Raw genomic sequence first — 12,371 nt, forward strand, 5'->3', positions numbered from 1 at the left:
CCTGTGGTTGGGGTGTGCAAGTTTCTCCTTTTCTCCTGCATTACCACAACTGCATTTTGTCAGTATTGGCTTTGTGGCATTGTACCCAACTGGAACAAAGGCAGTGGAAAGTGGCAGTGGAGAGGGCTGTGTTACAGATCTCATGGCAGAGACAGCCTTGTGCAGTGGTGTGGTTGAAGGAGGTGGCGTGGAGCTGTGTGCACTGGTTTGGGACGGGGGCAGTTGCTGCGCTGTGCGGTGGTGTGGGCCACAACCACCAGCTACACAAACACTGTGCTAGTTTGCGGGAAGTGCAAATAGCTTACAAACAGCTGACCTCCAGAGACCCTCCCGACTTCAGTCACTGTGATCCTCTGAGACTTGTGTGTTTTGAGCTGTGTTTTCATATTGGGTATTTAAATGTTACAGTAAACAGAGGTAGTCAGTGCTGACGTAAAAAATCTTTGAGATACTTTTCTAAAGTTTTTTAAGATGCCATATTTTATTTAGAATTTCCTGTAAGTTGATTTATCTTAATCTTTTTTTTTCTTCCCCATTTAGTCAAAATATTATGGCCAGGCATTGTTGACAGAAGTTTACAAGCATCTGAATTTAATTGAATCGGACTACTTTGGAATTGAGTTCCAGAACATCCAGTCGTATTGGGTATGTATAATTTCCCGACAAATTCATTACAATAAAAAGATTGCTGAAGGTTCCGGGCCTGCTGGAGTCTCTCGTATGATTGCCTGTCATTACTGCTACTACTTCACTCATCGGAGCAAGGACAACTACTAAAGTAGAGGAGGAAGGTCAGATTCTACTTGTTAAACCTCAAGAACATATAAAGCAATTATGTAGTTGCTGGTGTTTCCACTTCCAGGCATGTGAATAAAATCCTCCATTCCTCTAAAAATTAGAAAGTCAAAGTGTAGTTTGTAGAGCACTTACAAAATCAAATTAAATGTGTAATTTTAGTAGTTTTATCCTCAGTTAATTCAGTCTTTGGTTAATTTCCTTGAAGAATCATTATGGATCTCCCATTCACTCTGGTATTCAGTAATTCTGTATTCCGGTTTCTCTCTACTGTCGTTTTGGCATGGTTTTTGTCTCCTCAGCATTGATGTTGTGCTCTCGCTGAAGTGACCCTTCCTCCTCTGTCCAAATGAGCTTCAGCCACGGATCAGAGATTTTTGTATTGATACATGATAAACGTCAGTTTAGATAAGCACTTTAAAAACAACAACAACAAACAACCAAAGAAACTGTGGGATTGCTACAGTGAGGAAAAAACGCATATGCATAAACTACTACTTAGTTTGAATTTACTATTGATGTTTTCATATTGTATTCAAATGTGAATGCCAGTTTATCATTTTTTTTCTTTAATTTCAGATTTGGCTGGAACCTATGAAACCTGTTCTGAAACAAGTACGGAGTAAGTAGTTTTAAAAAAGGAAGTTTTCCTTAATTTGCATTTTCTTTATGTGGGCTGCTTTCATAATTACTACTTGATTTACTGGTTATGCTTCCCTGAAAATTGTATTTGGTGGCAGCGATAATGACTCCTGTTTGGGCATGCAGACCTGTTGATTTTAATATGTAGTATGTGGTGGGTGGAATGGAAAATTACCAAGCATATGATTCTTTCTCTGTGATAAATATCTAGATAGATTGGATCAACTGGTGTTAAGTTTGTGAAACATGATGTTTGCTGTTTGTGAGCTTTTCTGAATTGTGTTGTCTTAAAATGGGAAGAGAAAGGAATATTGTGAGCAAGGAGGGGTAATACCTGCAATCGTGATCCTTTCTGAGAGCTGACTGCCTTTCAAAAGGACTACTTGCCTTCACCATTGTCCTCATTCGTGAGGCAAAATTCAGACCTGGTTGACACTCAGAGAATGTCAACAGGATGGATTTTCCCCTTTTCATTCTCAAAATTTCTTCTGGGGAGCTGCTTCCTTGAGAGAGCAGAGGTGGTGATCTCACCACGTGAGTGACTGCAGCTTCAGGGTCCCTGTCAATGCAGTTGTGAAGTTTCAAAGAGTCACAGAATGGCTGAGGTTGGAGGTGCCTCTGTGTCCACCCAGTCCCACTCCTGCTCCATCATGGCCACCCAGAGTAGGGTGTCCAGGGCCCCACCCAGCTTTGAAGATCACCAAGGAGGAGACCCCACAACCAACCTGTGCAACCTGTGCCAGTGCTCTCTCACCCACACAGCACAGAAGTGCTTCTTGATGTTCAGACAGAACTTCCTGTGTCTGAGTTTGTGTCCATTACCTCTTGTCCTGTAAAGCACCACTGAGCAGAGCCTGGCTCCATCCTCATTGCACCCTCCCTGCAGGTATTTTTGGACTCTGATGAGATCCCCTTGAGCTTCCTCTTCTCCAGGCTGAGCAGCCCCGGTTCCCGCAGCTGTCTGCTCACAGGAGAGCAGCTCCAGGCTCTCAGCACCTTGGTGGCCCTGTGCTGGACTGGCTCCAGTAGGCCCAGGTCTCTCATATACTGAGGGCTCAGAAGTGAACGTGGTACTCCACTGCTGAGTATAGGGAAGTGATCACCTCCCTCAGCCTGCTGGTGATGCTTTGCCTAGTGTAGCCTAGGAGGTTAATTTTTGAATTAACCTTGTAACTTTATTTTTGGCCCAGCGGTGTAGGAATTCTAGATATTACCCTGGGCTTTTGAGTTAATACAGTTCAAATGTGTTACTTTATAGAACTGATGAAAATCGCTGTGAAATTGTATGCATGCAGTTCTGAATCTTAGATGTACCTTCTAAAAATAAATAAAAAAGTAATTGAGATGATCAAAATTTCCATTCAGATCCATCATAGGTAGTGGCCTATTTTGAGATATAGAAAACTTTGCTTTGTATGATGTGGATTTTATTTTTGATTAGTTTCAGAAGGAATGTAGTCAGCTTTACTGTAGCCCAGTGAAGTGTTGTGGTTTGTGGTCTAACAGGAGCAGTTGTGTATGTCTGTGCAGGTTGGTTTGTTGCAGAAAAATCTCCATGGAGCCCATTCTTAATGCTGCAGTTACTATGCCCCTAGTCAGACAACAAATGGTTTGAAATTAGAGAAGTGTTTCTATATGTTGATCTGAATTTTAATCATTATGTGTGTTTTTGCTGAAGGAAAACAATTTACGGGGAATGGGTTTCACATCTATGGCATTTGGTTGCAGCAAGGCTTTCCTTGACAATGAGTGTACGTTCAGACATTTGATTTCCTAATAGGCATGCAATACGTAGATGAAATTTGGGTGCCATCTCTGAGGAACTGCCAGTTTGTATGGGGCTGGTATTAACCATACCCCCAGGATGCTTTTTTTTGTTTGTTTTCAGATTTGGTTTCTTAAAGTGAATTCTGCGTCTTGGTTGAGAATGGCCTGGTTCTTGCGCTATGCTAAAACTTCTCCTGTATAGAATGAGGATTATTCTTACAGGAAAGGCAAGAATAAAAACAAACAGTGGAGTTGTGATGCAGAAGTGTTATAAAAGCAGAAATACAATTCTGTTTATTTATTGTCCTTTTACATAGCTCGGGTGCGGAAAGCAGTCAAAATTGCTCTTGCAACAATACTTTCCCTGTTGCTGGGTGTGATTGATGTGTCTGCCTGTTCTTAACACTGTGGAGGTTTTCCAAAGCTTAGGAGCAATTTCAGAAAATCAAAGTAATTTTTTTCTTTTTTTTGACATGGTCAAAAAACTATTTATTTTCCTTGTTTGATGCATCTCAAGGATTATAAAATCCTGAAAATAAAGCACTTGTCTTTGCCAAATGTAAACTTTGGGTATAATATATGGTTTTATTTCCAGCCTCTGTTGGTTCTAGATACTGTACTCTAATGAGGGATTAGTGGGTTAGTGCTTCCCTGAGTGGAAAAACTGGTAGTTCTGAGGCTGAGAGCTCCTCTTCATCATGCCTGTGATGGTCTGAAAGTTCTCCCGGGAAGGAGGAGACATTTGGCAGGGGGCAAAATTTCTGTTCTCTGCTAGCAAAGGAAAAGATGGATCCGTGGAGGAGTAGGCTGGACATTTAGGGTATGGAAATCAGGTACTGAGATGGTGTGCTTTGAGATTTATGGGTCAGAACAGTCCCACAAGATGTTCTGGGGCCACATGGTGTAAGTATCCCATCCTCACATTCTGGGAACACCACACGAGGTCAGCTGTGGTGCTCTTCTGTGAAGTCAGGTAGCTCCTTCATAGCTCTCCTGTTGCATGATATTACTTCACTACCTTCTGTGCCCTGGTAGTATTACAGATAGAGAGTTTTAAAAGGAACCTTCTTGCTGTGTCTGTTTGACATGGATCATCTATACTCCCATCGGCCCACTGTAGTGAGCTGGAAGTTGGCTAGACTCTGGTGGACAGTATTTCTGTGCATGTTGGGAAACGCGGTGTGCATGTGCTTACGAAGAATTCTTGTGACATGACTTACTTTTCTTATAGGACCAAAGACTACAATGCTTCGTCTAGCTGTAAAGTTCTTCCCCCCAGACCCAGGTCAGCTGCAAGAGGAATATACGAGGTAAAGTATTTCTGGAAGAATTTGGTTTGCCTTACCCACTGAAATGAAGGTGAAAATTGGAGGGCGTTGTATCTGTTTCCAAACAAGCCTTATACTGAAGATATTGAAACAGCTCTTTTGGATAGTGTCACATTTTGAGAAGACACGTGTTGGCATGTGGATGCTATTGGAAAAAATATTTTTCAAACCAGGAAATTGTGCAGGTAAAGGCTTGCCAAATGTCACAGCATTGAATGAGGCAGCATATAGAGGAAATACCTGTATTTATAACCAGAACCTATATGAAATAATTAAGATGTATTTTAATAAATTGTTTATCATTTAAATCCTCACTTTAGGTATTCTGGAACCTGCGAACATGCTTTACTGTTCATGGTTATCACCAGTTCAGAGGTTTATAATAACGAGATATCACCTATTTACTGTTGTCTGTTTACTGTACCTTCTTAGTAAAAAGAAAAGCACAAATTCTTGCCAATGTTGTATTCCTAAAAATATATTTAAAGTGGCTTAGGTTATGAAGTTAGTTCTCATTGCTTCACTTTCAGCCCTGCTATGTTTCTCTTCTTCCCTCGTGTTTTCTGTAGACAGCTTATGGCTAATAATATCCCCTTAGCTACTGTATTGGAAAATACTTCGGTGAATTGATATTGTGTATAAGAAAAGTAAATTTAATTTCTTGCTGTCTTTGTAGACTGCTAACATCATAGTCCTGGAAAATGCATCCACTGAGTAAATTAAATAAGTGTTAGCAGAAATTATTTTTCCTGATAAGATGCTGGTGTCAGTGATGTTCCCTCGTCTCTATTCTAGTAGATCAAGTCACTTTAAGCCTTCCTCAAGTTTCTTTCCATCTAAAAAATACAGCTACTGTTACTTCACAGCTCAAGCTTGTTAAAGAGTGTGGTTTTCCTTCTGCTTCTTTGTTTCCCTGTGTTCGTTTACGCTGATGAATTGTGCTGTGCGAGTGGATTAGTTGTGTGCTTCATTTTATTTGGCTGCTTGTGATAGCAAGTCTTCTGTTTTATGCTGGTTTTGGAGAGAGGAAGAATTAGCAGTGCAACCTGTTAAGATTCTGCTTCTTAATTCTCTCTTTTCAGGTATCTGTTTGCTTTGCAAATCAAAAGAGACCTGGCAGAGGAACGACTAACCTGCAGTGACAACACGGCAGCTCTTCTTGTCTCTCATCTCCTGCAATGTTAGTATTGCCTCTGTGGTGACCAGGTGGTGTTGCCACTGCTTTGTTGAATTAAATAGCATGCAGGAGTTTTTTGCGTGCATTCTGGTAACTAGAAGCATTTTGTCTTGCAGTGTTTTTCTGTATGATGCAGTAAACTAGTTTCACCAGTCGGATTATAATCAGGGCTAGCTAGGTTCCCAGTGTTGTGGAGAGCAGCTGGTGTTTTACGTATGAGATAACTTTGGCTTTGTGAAGATTGTGCAAGACCAAAACACTTGTGTGTTGCCTTCTTGCTCTGGCTCTGCAAACTGAGTCACCAGCGCTCCTCAGCTCTCAGCCAGCCTCAGTGTTTCTTTGTTAGTTTCTAAGTTTGCCCAGGGTTGGAAGGTGATAGAGACTGGACTGAAGTTTCGGAAATAAAACTAGAAATGTGTGAGAACGAGTTCTACACGTGGGTTGTCGGCAGCTTCCCTTCTTGGAGGGAGTGGAAATGGAAATTGGAAGCAATTGATTTGGGAGCTCTCCATGCTTCTGCTTACTCAGCCAGTAAGCAGCTAAAGAGCTAAAAATGTGGCCTTTAAGTCAAGCGGGTTGAGAGACTGATTGGTTTCAAAACCAGATGGGTTCAGCTTAGCCTGCCCCCTCAAGCAGCAGCCAAACCTATAATGTGAGCTGCAGAAATAGAGCTTTGTGCCTCCTTACTTATGTGAAACAAAAGCCTTTAAATGATACCTCTTCACATGTACAATACCAAATAGTTGTTAGTTAGCTGTCTCTAATTAGATTATTATAACTATAATAATATTAGTTACAGTTACCTTACATAGAATGAAATCTGTCTTGTGTGTGTAGCCAGTGAGTTACACAATTAAAATTTGCTACCAATTTGTCAAAACTTTGCGTAAGTTTTGGGAACAATTCCAGGGCAATGTGGAACAGCTGAGCAAATCTCAGTGTCTGGCTGCACCCATCTTGGTTTTACTGTACTAGAAAAGCAGAAGTGAGAAAGAATGTTTCTTCTTAACATAACAGTATTTTACAAAAGTGCCTTTCAGTTTTTCTCATGTTGTTTTGTACGCTGGCTTGGTTTTAAACAGGATATTGCTATGCTCTGTTGAAGAACATCTGTCTTGGATAAGGTTATTAGTTTGTTTAGTCCACTCTCCTTTCTCTGACAGTAGTTGATAGCAGATGCTAAATGGAAGACATGAGAAACAAAGCAAGCATATGGTGATACTTCCGTTACTGCATCCATCCAATAATCTTCGCATGTGGCCCTTCGAAATCGGATTGATTCCTTAAATTTTCGTTTAGCTGCCCTTGAACTTTACTTCTTTGTATTTGTCAAATCATTTTTTTTAATTGACTTATATTTTTTGCATTCTTCCATGAAAATGAGCTTCACTGCTTAATTTTTTGGCTTGCATAGGAAAGGAAAAAAAGGCTTTCATAATATATATATTTTTAATTCTGCTTTTAATTATATGTACATCTGCCCTAAGTTCTATGTGCATTATGCTTTTCTCTTCCAAACCAAAGACTTCTGGTCTCTCTCACGTTTTCTCAAATAGAAATTGTTTTATACGTTTGATTCACACTTTCTTCATTTGTAAATCTCTCAAATCTACAGCATCATCTCTGAAAGGTGTGGATTTGTGCTGCTGTAACTCCCAGGAAATCTGCCTGGGGTAAATGAGAATGTTTTCGAAAGTGAATTTGGGTGCAAAGCATAATGCACACATTTCAAACAGTGAAAGGCAAATACAGTCCAGCTCCTTGGGGTGCCCCCTGGTTCCTTACCAGGCATTTTCAGTCATTGTTCCTGTTCCATTGCTTCTTTTTATTCTAACACTTTTTTTTTTTTCCCATAATAGCTGAAATAGGAGATTTTGATGAATCGGAGGATCGAGAACACCTTAAAATAAATCGGTATTTGCCAAACCAGGAAAGAATCCAAGGGAAGATCCTGGAGTTCCACAGGAAGCATGTGTAAGTGAGGGTGATGGTGCCCCACTGATGGGGCCTGGAGTTGCGGGGCAGGCAGGCCGGTTCCGTGGAAGTGAGCGCACTGTGCGATGGGATGGTGATAGACTGTATTTGCTGCACACCAGGTATGTCTAATGAGAAGGACTGAATTTATCAGTAATTACTATCATTCCTTTTTATTAGGAGTTTTAACACAGTACATTAGTTAGTGCATTTAGTACATTTTACCTCTGAATATAGCAATGCAGCTATTTAAACTCTGAGAACAAGACAGTTTGTCTGCGGGCAATCTACAGGTTCACGTGTGCTGACTTTCCATATATACATATGGTTTAAATTAAACACTGGTGGCAAAAGGAAAGCCACAATGAGAACCTTGTTTAAACATCTGCGCTTCTCCAAATACAGTGGACTGTAGTAGCACAGCAGGCAGTTATAAGAGGACAGGGGACAGTGACAGTGAATGTTTTTTGTAATAGAAGTTAGATATGTATTAATTCTGGTATGGTAATTCTTTTTGAGAGAATGAGAGAGATAGAAGAGGACAGTAGGTTGTTGGGCAATAGTTTTTCTCAAGTAATATTCCAGTGTACTTTTAATAATGCAGCAAAGAAATCTATTGTGAGCTTGTAATAATGGCTGGAAGCAAAATCATTCTCCAGAATTTCAGGTTTGCAAAGTTTGAGTTCAACGTGTCATCAAATTCATAGGTCTTGCTTTTGTCTAAATAGAAATAAATTACACTGTACTCATTTTAGGGTAAAGAAGAGGGTTGAGAGTTAGTTGGGAGAGAAATAACTTTCATCAGAATTGATGCAATACCTGCTTCTACAGTTCATGTATTTTTGAAATACTAAATAATTGATTAGGGACAAAGGAGCTGTGCACCACAAGTACAGAATTACTTTGAATACAGAGCCAGGAACTGTGAAAATAAGTGCTTTATTACTAGAAACGTCCACTTCTCTTATCTTACATGTTTAGCATACACTAAGTTATATGTCTTCAGTCTTATTTAGCTGGTCTTAACACACAGAGATATACTTAGTAAACTGTTTTGATAAGTAAGATTTGGACTAGAAGGGACACATGGTGCTGAGTAAAGAAAAGACAACCTGTTGGGGCTTTGTTGTGACCAAACTAGTTCTCAGGAGATGTGTTTTCATTGTGCAACCCGCATTTGCCACAGCTGTGTTCTTAATATTTTAAGCACATGATGATATTGTTGATTACGTGATGAGATGAAATGTGTGATTCTGTAGTTCTGGGGTGAGAGCATTGGGACGCGCTCAGAACAGGCCTTGGCTGATTGTGTGCCTCGCTCTGATACAGTTGCTTCTGCTTGCTTGCGATTATCTTGTTTTACTTTTCTTGACAGAGAAGGTAGTGGCTATCTTTTGAGCCAAGGTCTCATAATTTTATTAGCCTCGAGCTTTTATTTTTTTCAAAAAGCGGCTTCTTATAATTCCACACAGTAAGGAACTTTATATTTTTGCCTAAAAGGAAAAAGCCAGAGGAAAGTTAGTGGGAACAGATTCCTTGCTCCATAAGTTTATTTTTCATTAGTTTAATAAGAATTGCATCTAACGTAACCATATTGTTGAAATTGTTACAAATCTCATTTAAAACAATTGTCAGTGCTACCTGCATAGAGTGAAGGTGTTTTACATCTCTTTGCTTCTTTGGAAAATTTCTGTTACGTAGATGTAATTTTGGAAGCACTGCAATCCTAAAAATAGCTGCAACTTCCTTACACGTCTCTTCTCTATTTGCTTACCCAGTGAGTACTGGGCACCCTTTTCCATTTTTAGTAAGAGTGGTGAAGGTCCCACATTTCTCAGTGTTTGCACGCTTTTTTTCCACATTTCTGTTACAAGGAGCAAGTGGAAGCATGGACCCTGTCTGTCTCCTTCCTGCCGTCGCAGAGTGCTGTTAAATGAGCGAATTATTTCTCTTCTCTCTTACCATATTTTTGCTTCACAGTTTTATCTTTGGGTTTTCTTTTCCTTTTTTATTTCCTTTCACCTCCTTCCCCCCCCCCCCTCACTATCTTTAACAGACTGCTCTTTCCTTCAGCTGGCGGCGCAGCCTCCAGAAAAGGGAACCCATTGCTGAGGGGATGGCTCCTGTCCAGCTCACTGCTGCATCATCCGTTCTCTTTCTGACCCCGTGCTCTGCAGCTCTCGCTTTGCTTTAACCACACTGACTCTCGTAGTGGTGTGCTGTCCCTTTCTGTGCAGCACCAGGCAGGGCACGTCAATCTGCCTTTCTCAGGCTGAGGTGGCAGCAGGATTCCTTCTGGCGCTGCACGTGAGTTGCTGGGCAGGAGCACGCGTGGGCCCTCAGGGGTGTATCATCTCCTCGGGTGACTCTTGGTGTTAGAACGCTGCACTTTGGTGCTGTGTAGCTTCACCTGAGCTATTCGAGCTGGTAGAACAGGGTAAAGCAGAATCTGTGTGTATCCCTTCTGTATCAGATGAGCAAATCCATTGAGAAAGCTGAATATAGAAGGATGAGATTGTAAGCTTATTTTCTATTAAACATGCCTAATTTTTTTCCTTTTACAAATATTTATATTAACAAATACAGAAACACGGTTTTTATATTTAACTTTGCAAATGCAGGAACAGTAAATAAGAAGAGTTTTATTTTTGGTACAGCAGTTTGGTTATTTGCCTCAGTGGGAGCCTGGATTAACTAGACCTGTTTGCTTCTGTGGTAGGTTTGTATTTTGAAGATGCTGTTGTGCAGTTAAATCCGAGTGCCCCGGTGCTCTAAATGTAATGCTTTCTGCCTTCCTGCAAGTAACACAAGTGGAGTGCTTCCTGTGAGGGGACTATAGATCAGAATTAAACATTACCGTGGATACCTGAAGAAGAGCTTTGACTCTGTTTTGCTTGATGGATTTGTTTAGCATAATTTGCTTGCCTTCAAATGACTGTGTGTGTGTGTATATACTTGTGTAAGTCCGGAAAGAAACTGTGCATTTGTTACATTTATATCTATCTCCATTTACTGTTATCCCTCAGGTACTTTCACGACTTGTTAGGCTAGTTGTGCAGGATTTAAATTATTTTGAAAACGGGATGCTGCATATAATGTTTATAAATAAGAAAAGACTGTACTTTTAGATTACTGCGTAGTCTAACAATTTGTAAAAATACAGCATTTTGACTACCTGCTCTTTAAAATTCTGCGTGACTGCTTTTAAAAGCTGTGCACATTGTGGAGCTTTTAGCAGCGTGTGATTTGAAGCCGTTGCCAAGTGAATATTTTAACACTTCACAAATATCTGTCTAGATGAAGGTATGTAAGCAGCCTTTACATTAAAATATATTGCACCGACAGCAGTTTTTGCAAGAAAACACTTGTGAAAGATAGCCTGTTGTCCATTGACCTGGGGAAGAGTAAGTAGATTTATCTGCTTAATGGATGAACAAAATTAGACCAGATTGTTTTCGGGCTGGTCTGTGCAGCTTAGTCTACAGCAAACATCTGAGGGTAATTACTCTGAAACTGCATCTCATTTGTAAATGTTTGTTGTGCAGCGTGAGCTGCTTGGCATCGCTCCTGGCTTTCCCTGCTCCAGCCTCTTCCTTCTTTGGTAGGTGTGAGCAGGTTTTGTCTATGAGGACACTCTTAAAAAATTCCCTTATTGTTCCTGAGCTGCACCGGCCTTCTGATCATATCTGATGGGTCAGAACACGAAATACCAGTGGTTCTGCATCACTTACACTGGACTGTTCATACAGAATTTTTAATAACATGCTCTCAAATTTTCTGGTTGCTATTTTGTCCTAATTTTTGTTTCCATTCCCTTCCAGCAGCAGTTCTCAACCTCCAGCAACCTTAGCATCCTCTCTAAAGACAAAGCACCACATTCATTCTTAATGCAGCTCTATTGAGAAGAATTATACCAGGAATTAGTGTGGGTGGTAGTAACACACAGTGCTCTTAAAGTGTAACTCAAGGAGCTGTGGCCAAAATTAATATTTATGATCTGACTTTTTTGTCTTGTATGTGTTTAATAAACAGAAACCATGGTACTTCAACTATTTTGACATAGTTAAGGAAGCTGTGGAAGAAATGCTAGTAATGCTTAAAGCTGCAATAAAAATGCTTATTCCAGTATTACTCATTTTAGTCAGGGAAAGGGAAATCTGCTTTACCAGCTGGAGTTCCCAGACATAACTAGCATCTGTGGTGGTAACGCTGCTGGAGGTGCAACTCCAGTACTCTTCATGCAGCTTGGCTGGCATTTCTTTTTCCATTTGAAATCAGATTTTTGTTCCCTCTGTGCTTCACGGTTCTTTACAATTGCTTTATGCTTACACAGTCCTATTATACTGACACTGCAATAAGGCTGGAATTTGCAAAGTCAGGAACTTCGTGAAATCCTTGCTTTCTCCGGTTGGGAAAAAAATAAAAAATTGGATTTCCTTTTGTAGTGTTTTGGAGTTTTTTTCCAGAATGAATAAAGCAATAGAAAATGGTGGAAATGCTGTAGTGTGTGCATTCAGATTTACTTTCTCAGTGCCCTTTTACGTACGTGTGTGCTCTCGTGTAAGGAACATTTTACTAAGAATCAAAGAAGCGTTATTTCTTCTTACTCTCATTTAAAAAAAAGTTAGTCTAAGAAATAAATTTGTGATTGTGCTCTGAGTTTTAGAGACATGCATTTCTTACATGCA

General features: G+C 40.2%; 1 protein-coding gene across 8 annotated transcripts in view; it reads left to right on the forward strand.

Moving 5' to 3' along the window:
* The window catches only part of FARP2 (FERM, ARH/RhoGEF and pleckstrin domain protein 2), a 63,116-nt gene that overhangs the window by 18,094 nt on the left and 32,651 nt on the right, over window positions 1–12,371 (forward strand). For all 8 annotated transcript variants that reach the window (XR_002438714.1, XM_021396877.1, XM_021396878.1 and 5 more), the window contains exons 3-7: window positions 541–645; window positions 1,375–1,417; window positions 4,436–4,514; window positions 5,615–5,712; window positions 7,569–7,683. Coding sequence is in view for 7 of the 8 variants with exons in the window: in XM_021396877.1 (XP_021252552.1) it covers window positions 541–645; window positions 1,375–1,417; window positions 4,436–4,514; window positions 5,615–5,712; window positions 7,569–7,683 (440 nt within the window). In the remaining variant the exon portion in view is untranslated. The remainder of the gene's footprint in view (window positions 1–540; window positions 646–1,374; window positions 1,418–4,435; window positions 4,515–5,614; window positions 5,713–7,568; window positions 7,684–12,371) is intronic.

The sequence above is a fragment of the Numida meleagris genome, chromosome 4 (assembly GCF_002078875.1).
Source record: "Numida meleagris isolate 19003 breed g44 Domestic line chromosome 4, NumMel1.0, whole genome shotgun sequence".
NCBI lineage: Eukaryota > Metazoa > Chordata > Aves > Galliformes > Numididae > Numida > Numida meleagris.